Source organism: Monodelphis domestica, chromosome 1 (genome assembly GCF_027887165.1).
Source record: "Monodelphis domestica isolate mMonDom1 chromosome 1, mMonDom1.pri, whole genome shotgun sequence".
In the NCBI taxonomy this organism is placed as follows: domain Eukaryota; kingdom Metazoa; phylum Chordata; class Mammalia; order Didelphimorphia; family Didelphidae; genus Monodelphis; species Monodelphis domestica.
In genome coordinates, this window is record NC_077227.1 from 721,046,974 (window position 1) to 721,062,179 (window position 15,206).

A 15,206-nucleotide genomic window follows, 5' to 3' on the forward strand; every position below is an offset into this window, starting at 1 on the left:
AAAAGAGGTGTGGGAGAGCCAAGGGAACCAGAGGCTTCTGTGCACTCTGGTGAATCCAGGGCTAGATTTGGGGGCAGGAGGACACAACCTGGAATTATTTTTGAGAGTTTTTAGCAGGGTCTTCCTGGGCCTGAACCCCTGAGCTTCAGTTGCCCCATTTGTAAGATGGGGCTGTTGGACTGCATTTCCTATCTGCTTCCTTCATGGGATCAGTCTGTGACCCTCTAAAAAGTCAGTGTTTGGGAGTGAAGGACCTGGAAGTCTCTGACAAGTGCCATAAGGGCTGAGTTTATCCGCTCTGAGCTCTTTAGTATCCAGAAATATGTGGCAGTGCTTGCTCTGTGCCTGGTCCTGGGCTAAGTTACAGGGGACATAAAGAGCCGCAACAGACATCCTCTGCCCTCATTGAGCTCATCCTCTACCAGAGCAGACAGCAACATGCTGACAGTTCTGTAGAAGTCCTCTAGATCCCAGCGGATCCCAGAGATCATGAGAGGAAAGGCTCTGAAAGGAAGGAGCACTAGAGAGGTCTAATGCTGGGGGAGTGGAGGGGAGTGGCCTGGGACTTCAGGAGAGTCAGACTGAGGATTCTGGGGTAAAGTATAGCAGAGAAAACAAGGGAAAAGCACCAGAACAACTCACTGCAAATGACCCTGAACCCAAGGACAGATGTTGGACAGTATCTCATGGGGATGAAGAAATTAAGTGAGTGTTTGGAACTAGGTAGAAATGGTTTATTTGTTCTCAGAGGAAGAGAGTCATTAGCTCATTAGTGTGGGAAAGGCTGAAGATAAAAGAACAGTGAGGGCACTGGAGGGAGGAATAGATGGGCTTAGATGAGGGATGGGATGGGATTCTTTAAGCATGGAAAGAGATTTTCTTTAGGAGAAGAATGACATTTTCCTTTGATTTTGAGGCCAAAAAAGGAAAAGGAGGCAGCTGTACTGGGTGAGATGTGGAGGTTAAGGGAGCTCTGCCCAGTGGTCCAGGTTTTGTTCAGTGAAATATGAGTCCAAGTTCTCAGCTCAGAAGGTGTGGCAGGGAGTGGGAGGAAGTCATAAGGGAGAGCTGGAGACCAGGGAAATCTTTGGAAGGCTGCTGTGGTGGATGTGAAAGGGAATCCATGAGAAAGATGTCACAGGATTACTTTGTGTAAAATGAGAAATAAAACCATTATAGATGATATTATATTAAGCTAGGCTAGATGGAGTTTGAATCCTAGCAGGGTTGACTTTCTCCTTAGCCAGAAGGTCTCAAAGAGGGATGTCCCCATGATGAAACCTCAGTACAGGTAGAGACAGAATCCCGTATTCAGATAAGAGACACCTATGGGGTAAAGGATTGATGTTTTGCCAGGGCTTAACACAATACCTGTCATGCCCTAGATGTCCTTTCTGATTACAGTCCCTGTCAGGGTGTCAGTAATGGTGGCCAACCTCAGGTTTGACTTAACCAAAGTCTCTTAGAACTGACACCCTTTTTGAACCCTATCACCCTCTATCTCTTTGATATATTCCAAAATGTATCTGAATGCATTTGATATAAATTAAGAGTGGTTCATTTATTGTGACAAGAAAGGGAAAGGTTTAGGAAAGTGGGATTCAGGAGATCCTTAAGCTAATCTATTCAGACTGATCTTGAGTCCTTAGCTGTGGTCATTGGCCAAGACCAGCCTAAAAGCAATTCTTCCTTTTCCCCTAAACTACATTTTACTTAAACTAAATTAGTGAGTATAAGTTTAGTCTTGAGTCTTGAGAGATAACAGAGATAGATGATTCTTCCGGTCAGAAACACAGACTACCCTCCCAGAATAAATCCTACTTGGGTCAATCTCAAATGTCCTGCCTGACCATCAGTGTTTCACAAGATGAGCTTTAAGATGATTGATTAACACCAGAGGCACAGCAGTCTATCTGGGGCACTTCAAGCTATTAGATGATATTTCCTAAATCAGAGCTCAGAATCCTTCATTCTTTCAGGACTCAGGAATCAACTCCCCTTTGTGTGCTTTGAAACTTCCTCAGCATCCCTCTGTGCATTCCACCTCTCTGTCCATCAATCATCTCTTCTCCTATGTTCCATCTCTCCTCCCACTTACACCTATTCCTATACATGCCATGGTGAGGACCCAGCTAAGATCAGGGAGCCTCAATGTAGAGTAGAGCCAGGCAACTGTTTTCCTGATTTTCCTTTTCTCCATTGACCTGCAGCCCATTAGGAGGAATGAAGACTGCTGCCTTACTTGGAAGAGATCCAAGGCTAAGCTTTCCCTAAATCCCTCCACACCCTTTCCTCATCTCTGTGGTTCAGTCTTTGTCCTGTTCTTGGACAATCAGGTGACCACAGCACCTCACTTTAGAGAGATGAGATCCTAAAGTGAGCCTCTGGGATCTTAAGGATTAGGTCTGCTCTAGTTCCAATGGAGTTACTGTTGACTGCAGAGAAATAAGGGCAAGAGAGAGACAGAAACACAGCTGAGGCCAGAGCATGCATTTGCCTTCCAGGAGAGAGATAGAATGTAAGGATTCTGGTAGAATTGGGGCCTGACATAATCCCTGGGCCCAGTCAGTAAACATTTATTAAATAATAAATATATTCTAGGAATCGTGCTAAACCTTGAGCATACAAAGAAGGGAAACACCAGACTGGGCTGTCCTGGAGCTCACAATCTAGAACTCAGACATGGAGGTGGTTTAGAAAAAAGCAACAGATCCTGAATCTCACTCTCAGATGATCCAGGGAGAAAGGAGTATTGGGGAATTGGAATCCACTTAATTCAGCAGGGAAATCAAGCATTAGAGGAGTGAAGAGAATGAGAGTTTAAGGAGAGAAGAAATCAAAGGAGGAAATAATCCAAATTCTAATGATAAAAATAAACATCACCATTTGCATATAGCCCCTAGTATGTGTCATATGCTTTCTAAATAGTATTTCATTAGATCCTCAAGGGAACCTTAGGAGTCATTTGATATTATTTTGTCCATGTTATATAGTTAAGGAGCCTGAGACCAACAGAGCTCTTGTAACTTGCCCAGGCTTAAAAGTTCTAGCAAGTTTCTGAGGTGCAATGAGAATGCACCAACTTTTGTATTGGGATTTTAAAGAAGAATATTATTAAAATGCCAGCATCTATATGAGGTGAGAAATAGGAAAATAATTATTTGAAGCTTTCTTGCCCATTTCTTTACAGAGGCATCATGGACTCAGCTTACTGTATGAGACATGTTTTTAAACATGGAAAATGCCATATTTTTGTTTAAACTGTATTTAGTAGAAGAATTTTATTTTAGTGTAAATATGCATTAAAAGGAAAGTAATGGATATTCTCAAGGAGTAGGGAACAGAACAAAATATTTTATGCCTTGGATAAATTTAAAAAAAAGAGTGCCGAATTTCTTCATCTGATGTCAGATACTGGAAGAAAAAATAAGGTCAAAAGCAATCATGCAGGGAATTATATGATGCTTACAGAGAAACTAGATGATGAAATAATAGAAATATTTAAGTCTACATGAACCCAGTGGTGTCATACTTATGAAGACGGGATTGAGTGTATAGACAATGAAAATGAAAGCAAAAAGACTGAAAGTGAATTCTTAGTACTTTGGACAGAGCACATCTAGCCACAAGATTTGGTCTCAGCTGCCAGGATTTCAGGTCAAGTCACTCATCCAGGTTTTCTGAGGTCATGGTCTGAGGTAGGAATGTAATAAAGCTAGCCTGTCCAAAATCTGATAATTGTTATGAAAAGCCAATGAGATCACATGGGGGGGCTCTATGTGATTTAAATATTCATTTAGCTTTCATGTAATGGCATTTTAAAAGGATGGATTGTGCCCATTTAAGTTGGAAGAGTTTTCTTCTTGGCTGAGGAAATAGGGTATAAAGTAGTTTATGTTCTGACAATGGAGGAAAGGAGATAGAAATATATATATATATATATATATATATGTATATGTCACTATATATGTATGTTTTATTGTTTGTTTCTTTTAGAAGGAGAGATCAGACCTGAAATGAAAGCAAATCCAACAGAGGTGAGCCTTCCTATGGAAGAAATGAACTTACAAAGATTCATGAGTGATAGTCTCGATAACTTTGTTTTCAGAGGATTATCTGTTATACCTCAAAATTCATCTCATATTGAACAGCAAAGAATGCACACTGAGGAAAAATCTAGTGAAAGTAATCACTGTGGACAGACTTTTATGCACAGGGTCAGTCTTGCTGGATCTCAGAGCATCCAAACTGGTGAGAGACCTCATAAATGCAAGCAATATGGAAAAACATTCAGTCGAAGATCCAATCTTCCTATACATCAGAGAGTCCACATTGGGGAGAAACCTTATGAATGCAAACAGTGTGTAAAGATATTCACAAATAATTCCAAACTTGCTGTACATCAGAGAATCCACCCTGGAGAGAAACCTTATCAATGCAAGCAATGTGGAAAAACATTCAGTTCAAGATCCTATCTTGCTGTACATCAGAGAGTCCACACTGGGGAGAAACCTTATGAATGCAATCAATGTGAAAAGGCATTCAGTCGAAGATCCCATCTTGCTGTACATCAGAGAGTCCACAGTGGGGAGAAACCTTATCAATGCAAGCAATGTGGAAAAACATTCAGTTCAAGATCCTATCTTGCTGTACATCAGAGAGTCCACACTGGGGAGAAACCTTATCAATGCAAGCAATGTGGAAAGACATTCACATATAACTCCAAACTTGCTGTACATCAGAGAGTCCACACTGGGGAGAAACCTTATCAATGCAAGCAATGTGGAAAGACATTCAGTTCAAGATCCTATCTTGCTGTACATCAGAGAATCCACACTGGGGAGAAACCTTATCAATGCAAGCAATGTGGAAAGACATTTACATATAACTCCAAACTTGCTGTACATCAGAGAGTCCACACTGGGGAGAAACCTTATAAATGTAAGCAATGTGGAAAGACATTCACATATAACTCCAAACTTGTTATACATCAGCGAGTCCACACTGGGGAGAAACCTTATCAATGCAAGCAATGTGGAAAGACATTCAGTTCAAGATCCTATCTTGCTGTACATCAGAGGGTCCACACTGGGGATAAACCTTATGAATGCAAGCAATGTGGAAAAACATTTACATATAACTCCAAACTTGCTGTACATCAGAGAGTACACACTGGGGAGAAACCTTATCAATGCAAGGAATGTGGAAAGACATTCCCATATAAATCCTCTCTTGCTATACATCAGAGAATCCACATTGGGGAGAAACCTCATGAATGCAAGCAATGTGGAAAGGCATTTACACATAACTACACTCTTGCTGTACATCAGAGGGTCCACACTGGGGAGAAACCTTATGAATGCAAGCAATGTGGAAAGACATTCAATCAAAGCTCTCATCTTGCACGTCACCAGAGAATTCACATTGGGGAGAAACCTTAAGAATACAAGTGTTATAAGGAAATGAACAGGGGGTATGCTATAAAGGAAGAAGCAGGAAGTTTCCAGAGTTCCGGAGAAGTGACAGGACTTTTTTCTTCTAACAGACAGTTAAGCAGGAGATTTGAGTTTGTCTACTCTCCTAGAGTGGAGCTGGTGAACTAGATGTTCTCTCTCTGGCTTTCCTTGTGATCCATCTCACCTACCTGTTCCTATGTATCTTGTTGATGCTGACCGAGAGATATTCCTACAGAGTGGCTTGAGACACCTAAAGCCATCTGTCAGTGAGACCTTCCCTTTGACCACTGTTTCTGCTTACCTTCCAACCTTACTCCCTCATTTTGTGTCCTGTGAGCTTTATCCTATTGACTTTGCCAAACCCTGTGTCCTTCTGATACTTGTCCTAACCAGTCATTCCTTGACCCATTAAAATCCCATTGCTATTAGGTATCTTTCTAGACACAATTATTTCACAAGCTATGTGAAAAGATGTCCACATACAGCTCTAGTCTTGCTGTTATGTGAAAGAAATTTACCCTACCCCCTTTCTGGGGCAGCATATCAGGCATGAGACTGAACTTGAGGTGAGGACTGCATGATGGAATCCATTGAGTGAGGATAAAGTGGCAGGCAGAAAAAGGCAGCAATAGAGTCAAAATCATGAGACAAGGGCAGGGTGGTGTCTACTGCTTTGCTCCCCTGAACTGCCTCCCTGGGCAACCTAAGATGCAATTTGTGAGTTAGTAGGCAGAGAAAAGTTTTGATAAACTGAGGCAAGAGCAGATAACCAAGCTCATCTCTTTCAGTTTTGTTACTGGATGGATTTCCCTGTGAGCATGGCTAGAGCACCCTAATGATGGCCACAGAATATCAAGAAAATTGGAGCAATGAGGAAATTGTCTCTCTTATTTTTCCATCTTTCCCCCCTACTAGCTTAGAATAAATAAAATTTATTTAGGTCTCATAATTTTTTCTCTTATACTATTCATCACAGACATTCACATTGACCTCTCAGCTTGTTCAAAATCAGGCAATTTACTCTGTCATAAGCTCTCCTAAGATTAGGCCCAAAATGCTGGGAGTCATCAGGCCACAATGTCTTGACAAGGTCACACATGGAGACCAACAGGTCACAGAATGGCCCCTTGGCAAGATGGAATTGTCCACTTACTAATGGAATTGACATGATTGTTATTCCCTCCCTAACTCAGAAGGAATAATATAATAGCAAAATACTTGCCCTCTATTTCCCCAAAATATCACCAAAAGATCAGACTCTCTGTAAGAATTGAAATAATATTTCTTCCCAGATATATATTTTATAAAGTTTATTAGAAAGGGTAGACAATCAGTTTAAATCTCATCATTCCTCTAAATAACCTGACCACGTGTTGCCTAGCATGTGTCTCTTCCTCCTTCCCCCTTACCTTCCTTCTCTGTTCCCTCTTCTCTTCCTTCTTTGTTCTATTCTCTCTTCTCCCTCCCCTCAAGCTCAAAGCCTTGATTTTTATTCATGTACAGCATGTACACAGACGCAAACCTGGTGTACCGGTCAAGCTATGTAGGAGGAGGAGGGAATGAACTTCCTAGATACAATCCCCTGTGATCCTTTGGGAGACCTGTCTCCCCATAGAATCATTTACATACAACTATCTTATAACTCTAAATACCTTCTAGCTAAAAGTGCATACAATATCACATTTTTTAATAGGAAGTTACAATTGTTAGAGATGAGAGTAAAATACAAAAACTGATTGGTAGATTCATTGACAAAATGCCAATTAAGGGGCATAAGTGTTTACATTCAGAATAAGTATGTTCAAACCCCTTCAGTTCAGTTCATTATATCCCAAAGTTCATTCTGGATCTTTTGATGCAGTGTGTGGCTTCTTCAGGCATCTTTACAGTACCTTCTCTAAAAGGATCCACTTTCTTGATTTGGGGTATTGGCAAGTTTCTTTTCCTGAAATTTCTCCAAAAAATTTAAAATCTTGGATTTTAGAATAATTGAACAATCCCTCCCTGAGGAGGGTGATGACCAACACCAGAATCACACTGGGACACATGATTGAGTTATGAAGTATATGAAACAATTGTCAAAAGAAAACAAAAACAAACCACCCAAAAATCCCAAATAAAAGAGTAAAAAATGAAATTGTGTATAAAAATAAGAAATACAGAAATTATAAAAAATAAAATAAAAATCTTACGTGTATAAAATAATGAGTAAAAAATAAACCTGTAACAAGTTCTTAAATCACAGGAAGGACCAATTAAAGTGACTTATGACCCACAAGCCTGTAGGACAATAGCATCAGTACAGCACTTTGCCCATTTGCAGCCAGGACTATAGATAATTACCAAACTATAAGAGAGAAAGGACTAAGTTTCAGCAGCAGATGGGAAAAATCATTCCCTAGTCTGATTGTACCTTCACTGTCAGAGATAGGGGGAGCCAGGATGATAGCCAACCTGAGGTAATTGACTCAAAGTATTGCACATGGAATGTGGTACAAGGGAGTCCTGCAACTTAACATATGTCAAGCACCACAACCTCAATTCTCACACTAGGTTCAAGTCCTTTCATATTGGCATAGAGGTTCAACAATCTTCCATGGATTGGTTTTGGTCTGTTTTGACCTCATGTTACTTGGCACTGTATAGTGGCTCTTTTGTTCCCTTCTCCTGGAATCAGACATAATCCTTTAACAAAGTCCCATAACATTTATCAATAAATGGCAGGTTTCCATAGTCTTAAGCTTCTGTGTATGCATATTACTAGGGCTAATCAATACTGTTAAGTTATGCTATAAACTTCATCCTTCAAGGCAAAAAAAATTAAAACTAATTTCATATACTTCAAGCATCAGCAACATTAGGGAAAAAATAAAATATCTCATTAGAAACATAAAGACAAAAAAAGTAATTAAAATATCACAATTTCACATTTCATATTGCATGTTACAATGTGTTAGCCAAGCAAGGGCACAATACAACAGGTGCTAACTCAAAAATTTATATTCCTCTTAACTTGGGTAGGATCCACAGTGTGAGTGTGCATAATTTTTTCACCAGGTAAAAGCCATTTAAAACCAGCAGTACAACAAATAACATGGATTCTAAGAAGCACCAAAATCCCCAAAATTATAAGAGCCCAATTAATGACAATATCAAACAAACACACTATCATTAGGAGTCACATGAGTATTTATACTTGCTGTATAAATTAAAAGCCTTTGAAATAATGAATATTTGTCACAAGTTCTACAGGTTTACCCATTCTTTCAACCTTGGAAGAGATATTTTTAACAAAATCTATTATTACCATCATTCCGAAATTTGATGGGAGAGAAACCCAGAAAAACCTTGCTACAGTTGATGAAAAGTTACAACTATAAGAAATCCATTTCAAAGCTACAAGCCTTCAGAGGAAAAATCATTCCTACCTACTAGATGAGATTATAGCACATCACAAGGTAATTAAGTCACATGGACACTGCCTTCCCTCTTGGTATGAGACTGTAACAGTGTAACAGAACTGTCTCCAATATGTGCCACCCATTTTCACATGGAGCCAAGGACTAAAAAGTGAAAATCACTTCTCTATATGCCATTCATTACATTTATAATAAATGCAGAGATGGGAAAATACAACAATGCCATTGCATTCTACTTCAACTACAAATGGACCCTTACCTCTTGTTATAGACAACTCGGAAGCAGTCAAATAAATGATCAGTCAGAGGTAGGGATGCTCCCAGATATCTGAAAACCATGTTTGGGTACTCATTAAAATCAATTGAGATTATTAGATAATTAAATTTTCCAAAACATTCATACAGGTTGAAACCAATGTGATGGAGTCCATCTATCAGCTCTGTGTGACAATTAACAAAGGCAAAAAAATGAACAAAATGCTGTTCATGGGCTTTTACAGAGATATTCTTCAGTACAATCATATGGGAGGTACAAATAAAGACAATGCAAAATAATATTTCAATTTTGATAGTTTATGAAGTAGTTAACATTAAATTACATACATCTTGTTTTTAGAATTGAATTTCAGAGACTTCTTCATTCTAGGGAGGGGAACAAACTCAAACAGTTAACATCAATAAAGCAATGAGGTCTGAAAAGGCTTAAAATTCACCTCTAGACTTTAAGGTTCCTTCCCCTCCTAAGTACCATCAGTCATCTAAATCTCTTTGTCCACACCTCTGGGATCACCCATATTGAGGTAAGTTCCCACACTGAGTACCGATGTTTGGGTGTGAGTTTTGATTAGCCACATTTGAATAACTATTCATCCTATCAATATTACTATTCCTGAAACTACTATTCCTATTTTCCTCATTCCTCTTCTTACAATTCATAATTACATGATCCACTTTTCTACAAAAGTAACATGTTAGTGATTGTTTTGTGGATTCTTGTAAAGGGACTATGATCTCGCCTTGCTTTGCCTTTACAACTGTTTAAGTTAATTCTTTTATTTAGTTCCTCAATGTTTCTACCAAAGTTGCATTCTCTTTATCTTTCTCACCCTGTTTAGTAGTCAATTCCTTTATTTCCTTCCTTAATGCTTCTATCAAATCAGTGTTCTCCTCCTTTTCCTTATGTCCCTCAAAAGCATAAAGTGCCACTCTTTTCAATTCTTCAAGATCCATAGTAGGCCAATTTGGACAGCTACTCATAAAGTAATTCCTAACTACATTACAACTGTTTTTCACAAATTGTATTCTGATTTGTCTAACATCCCACTCCCTATCAAGATCAAGCTTAATATATCTCCTGCCCAGCTCAATAAGCCTATCCATAAACTGGGATGGGTTTTTTATTGTCTTCTTGCTTAAGATTTTCAAATTTAGTCCATTTACCAAGTCTATAAGAACAGACTCTCATAGTTTTTAGCAATGCATTTCTACCCTGGCATGGTTGTAAATAATCTTGCTCTGAATTTGGATCCCATTTGGGATCTTCAGTTGGCCAATGAGTTGTTTCCTCTCCCTGGGCCTGATTAACAAGAGAAAGAATCTTATTCCTTTCCCTTTCCATTAGCAAGGCCTGGAGCAAATCTTCTACATCAACCCATGTGGAGTTATATGTATGAAAAATGTTCTCAACTCTATTTATTAACAATATAGGCTTGGTTTCAAACAAGGGAAATTTTTCTTTGAATCTCTCGATGCCATTTGGAGAAAAAGGTGTATGATGTCTAATGTTTACTAAATCTCTGTGTCTGTTATATGTAGGAATATCTCTTCAAGGGAAAAGACCTTTATTTGAATCATCTATGGTAACTGCTGCTTGGCCTGTGTTCTGGAGTTCAATGGAGCGGGTTGCAGTGAGGCGAGTAGAGGAAGGGGGTGGGGTGGTTGAATGGAGCTGGTCAGGAGGTGGGGAACAAAGCCAAAAGTTAAGGGGCGGGCTGGATGTGGGGTGGAGAGGTCTAGAGGAGTCATAGTAAGATGGATGGGAAGGAGGGTATGGAAAAGGATTGAAGTAGAAATGGTACAGGTGGTAATAGGGGAGATGGGTGGGCACTGCATAGTTGGATGTTAAAGGAAGGTAGAGAGATGGGGGAAAGGGAATGGGAGGAGTAGGGGATGAGAGAGGTCTGACAGGGAGAGGAGCTGAAGGGTTGAAGTCCTGGTTTAGGTGAGTATGAGGAGAAACCTCACAGGACAGGTGGGATGATAGAATGTGTTTTTTACTAGATTTCACTGAAGGAGTCAAGCTAGAATATTTTGGAAAGAAAGAATGGTTTTCTCACTGGAGGAAATGGTTAATTTATCAATATGATATGCCCATAAGAACCAGTATTTATGATCTTTGGACTCTTTGTTTTTAATGGCTAACTTCAAATCTTTTAAGATCTTGAAGTTAAAAGAGCCATATTTTGGCCAGGTAAAAGATAATGTCCATCCATGCCTTACAAAGATTTCTAGCTTCTTTGTCATTCAGTTCTCCTTATGTAGATTGGGATCAGCCCAATAATTAAGAAGTTTATGCAGGGGTAAGTCAGGAGGAATATTTCCTGATTTCCCTTGATTTGTTGCAGTATTTCCCATATTGTCTAGTCTGTATGTATTAATATGCCTATTTTGAATATTGCTAAATGGTTAGCATAAACAATGAAAAGTTCCCAAAACATAAAAAAATGGAGACACAAAGTTCTTCAATGTTATTGTGGAAGGCAATCAGAGAAGGTTTAAAACAAAAAGCTAATATAAGGAAACAATAATTGTTGCACTGCAATAGTATCAATAATGAATGTGTATTTAGTGTGATAATTGTTGTAATTAATGATTAATAACAATAAGCATCTAATATAATTATTGATGATGTTATTAATAATTAATAACATGCATTTATAATTATTGTTGTTAATCAATAACAAATAACTATAGGTTAATAATTATTAGTAATTAATAATAGGTGGTAGTGAGCAATAATGATTATTTAAAATTAATAATTATTGTTATTGATAACATTAATACTATTGTGTTCTAAAATTATTCCTTAATATTGCATGTAATTAATTTGATTTAATGTTGGCTTTGTTCAATTTTAGGAATTTGGTTTTAATTTAATTTCAATATTATTAATATTTCCCTTAATAATAATTTTATTTTAATGGATTCAATTTAATAGCATTATTTTAGATCACTAGTAGCAGTAGCAAAGGAATCCTTTTTTATTTTCCTGCAGTTTTAATTCTCAACACTAGGTGGTGCTATAAATGCATGTAGAGTGGAAGGCACTTGAGGATATGCCTTTATCTAAAAGCAGACAGATAAAGGAAGAGAAAGGGGAAAAAAAATTTGGCACTTGATATGCTAAAGAAGGCAGACAGTCTGCAAGGAAAGTTTGAGGGTGGGGAAGGGAGAGCCATTTCCCCTCCCACAGAGGTTAATCAGTGGCCACCTATTTTCAAATTTGGGGGGGCAGGGAGCTCCTAACTCTAGTCCACAGCCTGGAAGGACCCCCAGGATTAATTTAAGGGGTTCCCCGGCCCTGCACTGCACTACACAAAGGAGCACTAGGATCCTTTGAGCTGTGGAAAGTAAAAGAGCAGGAGTTCCTGTTGGGTCCTAAAACCCCACTGGTTTACAAAAGGAAAAATTCAATCTGAAGGAATGTGCAGCCAAAAAAGCACTTCCTCTTAGCCCTTCTAAGGACTGTTTTAGGGGGGAAGGGAGAAGGGAAAGAAAAATGGCATTAAATCCATTCCTCTCCCCCAGAGCAAACAGCCATGTATTTCTTTCAAAAGTTGGGGAGGTGGGGCGCTGGTAACTGCCAGGGACTAGCTCAATCAGTGCCAGGTTTTTTTTTTAACCCAGGAACTCCATCCTCTTGGTGTGACTTCAGAACACTAGTTCCCTGCTCCAGCCCCTCACTGCCAAAGTAAAAAATTGGGGGAGGGGTCTTACACTAATACCTAGGGGCCTCCCCTGTGCACTGTTCCCCCAGTCCCCAAGGACTGTGTAGTGTGAGGTCTTTCAGTCAAGAGTCCCAAAGGCTGGGCTGGAAAAGTCAGGCCCATGTCCCATCTGTGCAAAAGACATCCTTTCCCCTCTCTACTGCCCCAGGGAGCCCCTAACTCTAATCCATAGCCTCCAAGGACCCCCAGGACTAATTTAAGGAATGTCTTCACACTCAGTGCAGCACCTGACTGAGTAAAGTGGCAGTAGGAGCCAGCGGTTTCTCTCACCCAGGGAAGTCAGAGACTGGAATGGGCTGGGGAGGGGGTGGGGGAGGGGGGGAGGGAGGGTCTCACCAATCGATCTGGGGAGGTTAGATGGTTCTGCTTCTCTTTTTCAGTAAGTTTTGTATATGCAGGCAGGCAGGCAAACTGGAGCCACTTTTATTACCTAAAGCTTATCTAAGCACTCACTCAAAATTTCTCAGAAGAAAATGAAAGCTCTTAAAAAAATACCCCTGACTAATGGTCGCCATCTGTAAGAATGGAAATAATATTTCTATCCAGATATATATATATATATATATGTATGTATTTTTTTTATAAAATTTATTAGAAAGGGTAGACAATCATGGTTTAAATTTCATAATTCCTCTAAGTAACCTGACCATGTGTTGCCTAGTCTGAAAGTCTCTTCCTCTTTCCCCCTTACCTTCCTGCTCTTTTCCCTCATCGCTTCCTTCTTTGTTCTTTTCGATTCTCCCTCCCCTCAAGCCCAAAGCCTTGACTTTTATTGACATACAGCACATACACAGATGCAAACCTGCTACTCAGGAGGGGGAAAGAATGAATTTCCTTGACACAGCTCAAACCCAATCCTAAAAGACTACCACGGGTTAACTTATACTTAGGTACATAATTCCCAGTAAAACCATAGCCACATGCCAGGCCCAGAACTTTCGAACTCACAGAAACTTATTCTCCTGAAGTCAGCATACAAATAAAGGCCCATACAAAATGCACAGGTATACCAAGCTTCACCATGCCTCAGTGACTTGATTTCACTAACCAGAAACTCCATGCTAACTCTGAAAAATGATCAGTCTGATAATTCATCTGAATTATGTTCCCCATACTCCTTTAATACCCCAGACTTAGCAATATGATTGTTGAATTGTCTTTAAGAGTTTCTGATTGATTTTTTTCTTTTAAAAGTAATAAGTAAGGAGGCAGCTGGGTAGCTCAGTGGATTGAGAGCCAGGCCTAGAGATGGGAGGTCCTAGGTTCAAATCTGGCCTCAGACACTTCCCAACTATGTGAACCCGAGCAAGTCACTTAACCCCCATTCCAAGACAGAAGGTTAGGGTTTTAAAAAAAAAAGTAATAAGTAAATTTCCTTGTTTGTAAACTCAAGCTCCTCACAGGGTAATGAGAAAATTAAGCCACTTGTAACAAAATTATTTATCTTAAGCAGCACCTTTATTCATCCCATCAAAATCTGTAATCACAATACAAGAATATAGGATGTTAATCAAGTGATTTGTTAAAAGTTAATGTATCACTTTTTCAATTATCCCTATGTGGAGATGTGTGTTACATAATGTATCTGTGTGCCAAGAAAATTAGTGTAGAATAAAGATCAGGTCTGGGGATGGTGGAGCAGCTACCAGATGCAAAGCATGCCCTTGGCTAAATGATATACACAGTGATTTTCCATTTGTTATTTTCTTGACTGACCATTTGCCACCTTCGAGGAACCCCTGGATGGGCATATGATTTAGACCTAAATTGTGACCCCATAAAAAAAATAAGGGAACATAAAATAGTTTACCCTTCAGATCAATTAATTGATAAGAGGAGAATTTATGGTCAAATAAGAAATAGATAACATTATTAGATGTAAAATACATAATTTTTATTATATTAAATTCAAAACAGTGTATAAAACAAAATGAATGCAACCAAGATAAAAAGTTGAAACAAGAAGTTATCATTTGCTTCTGTGCAATTTGGGGGCCAGCGTTGCTGCGGAGTATGAAGGTCTTGGAGGTGGGATGGTGTTGGCAGAAGAATGAATGGGAAATAGTTTTCCTGTAGTTCAGGCTTCACAGAAAAACAGCTCTGCCTTTGCTAGCTTAATTTTTATTTTTATACCTTCTGGTTATGCAGATACTTGGCACTAAGATTCTTTTTTCAACATACATGTTTCTGTCCTATGATTGTGAGGGAATTCTACTTCACCTGAAGAAATAATGAACAGGTTAATTATAAAAACATGGAAAAACCTACATGAAATTATGAAGAGTGGAATGAGTAGAACAAGAGAACATTATATGTAGTAACAA

General features: G+C 39.0%; 2 protein-coding genes across 3 annotated transcripts in view; one reads left to right on the forward strand and one right to left on the reverse strand.

The window, feature by feature from the left end:
• Nucleotides 1–11,881, forward strand: part of LOC103104114 (zinc finger protein OZF-like) — a 122,851-nt gene extending 110,970 nt beyond the window's left edge. The window contains exon 5 of the mRNA XM_056812530.1: nt 3,997–11,881. Coding sequence (XP_056668508.1) covers nt 3,997–5,441 — 1,445 coding nt within the window. The 3' untranslated portion in view covers nt 5,442–11,881. The remainder of the gene's footprint in view (nt 1–3,996) is intronic.
• Nucleotides 11,882–13,391: 1,510 nt separating this feature from the next.
• LOC100619200 (zinc finger protein 883-like) overlaps nt 13,392–15,206 on the reverse strand; it is a 108,516-nt gene continuing 106,701 nt past the window's right edge. Inside the window, exon 7 of one of the 2 annotated variants that reach the window (XM_056812557.1) lies at nt 13,392–15,102. The gene's annotated coding sequence lies outside the window, so the exon portion shown is untranslated. The remainder of the gene's footprint in view (nt 15,103–15,206) is intronic. The other variant, XM_056812561.1, reaches the window with a different exon arrangement.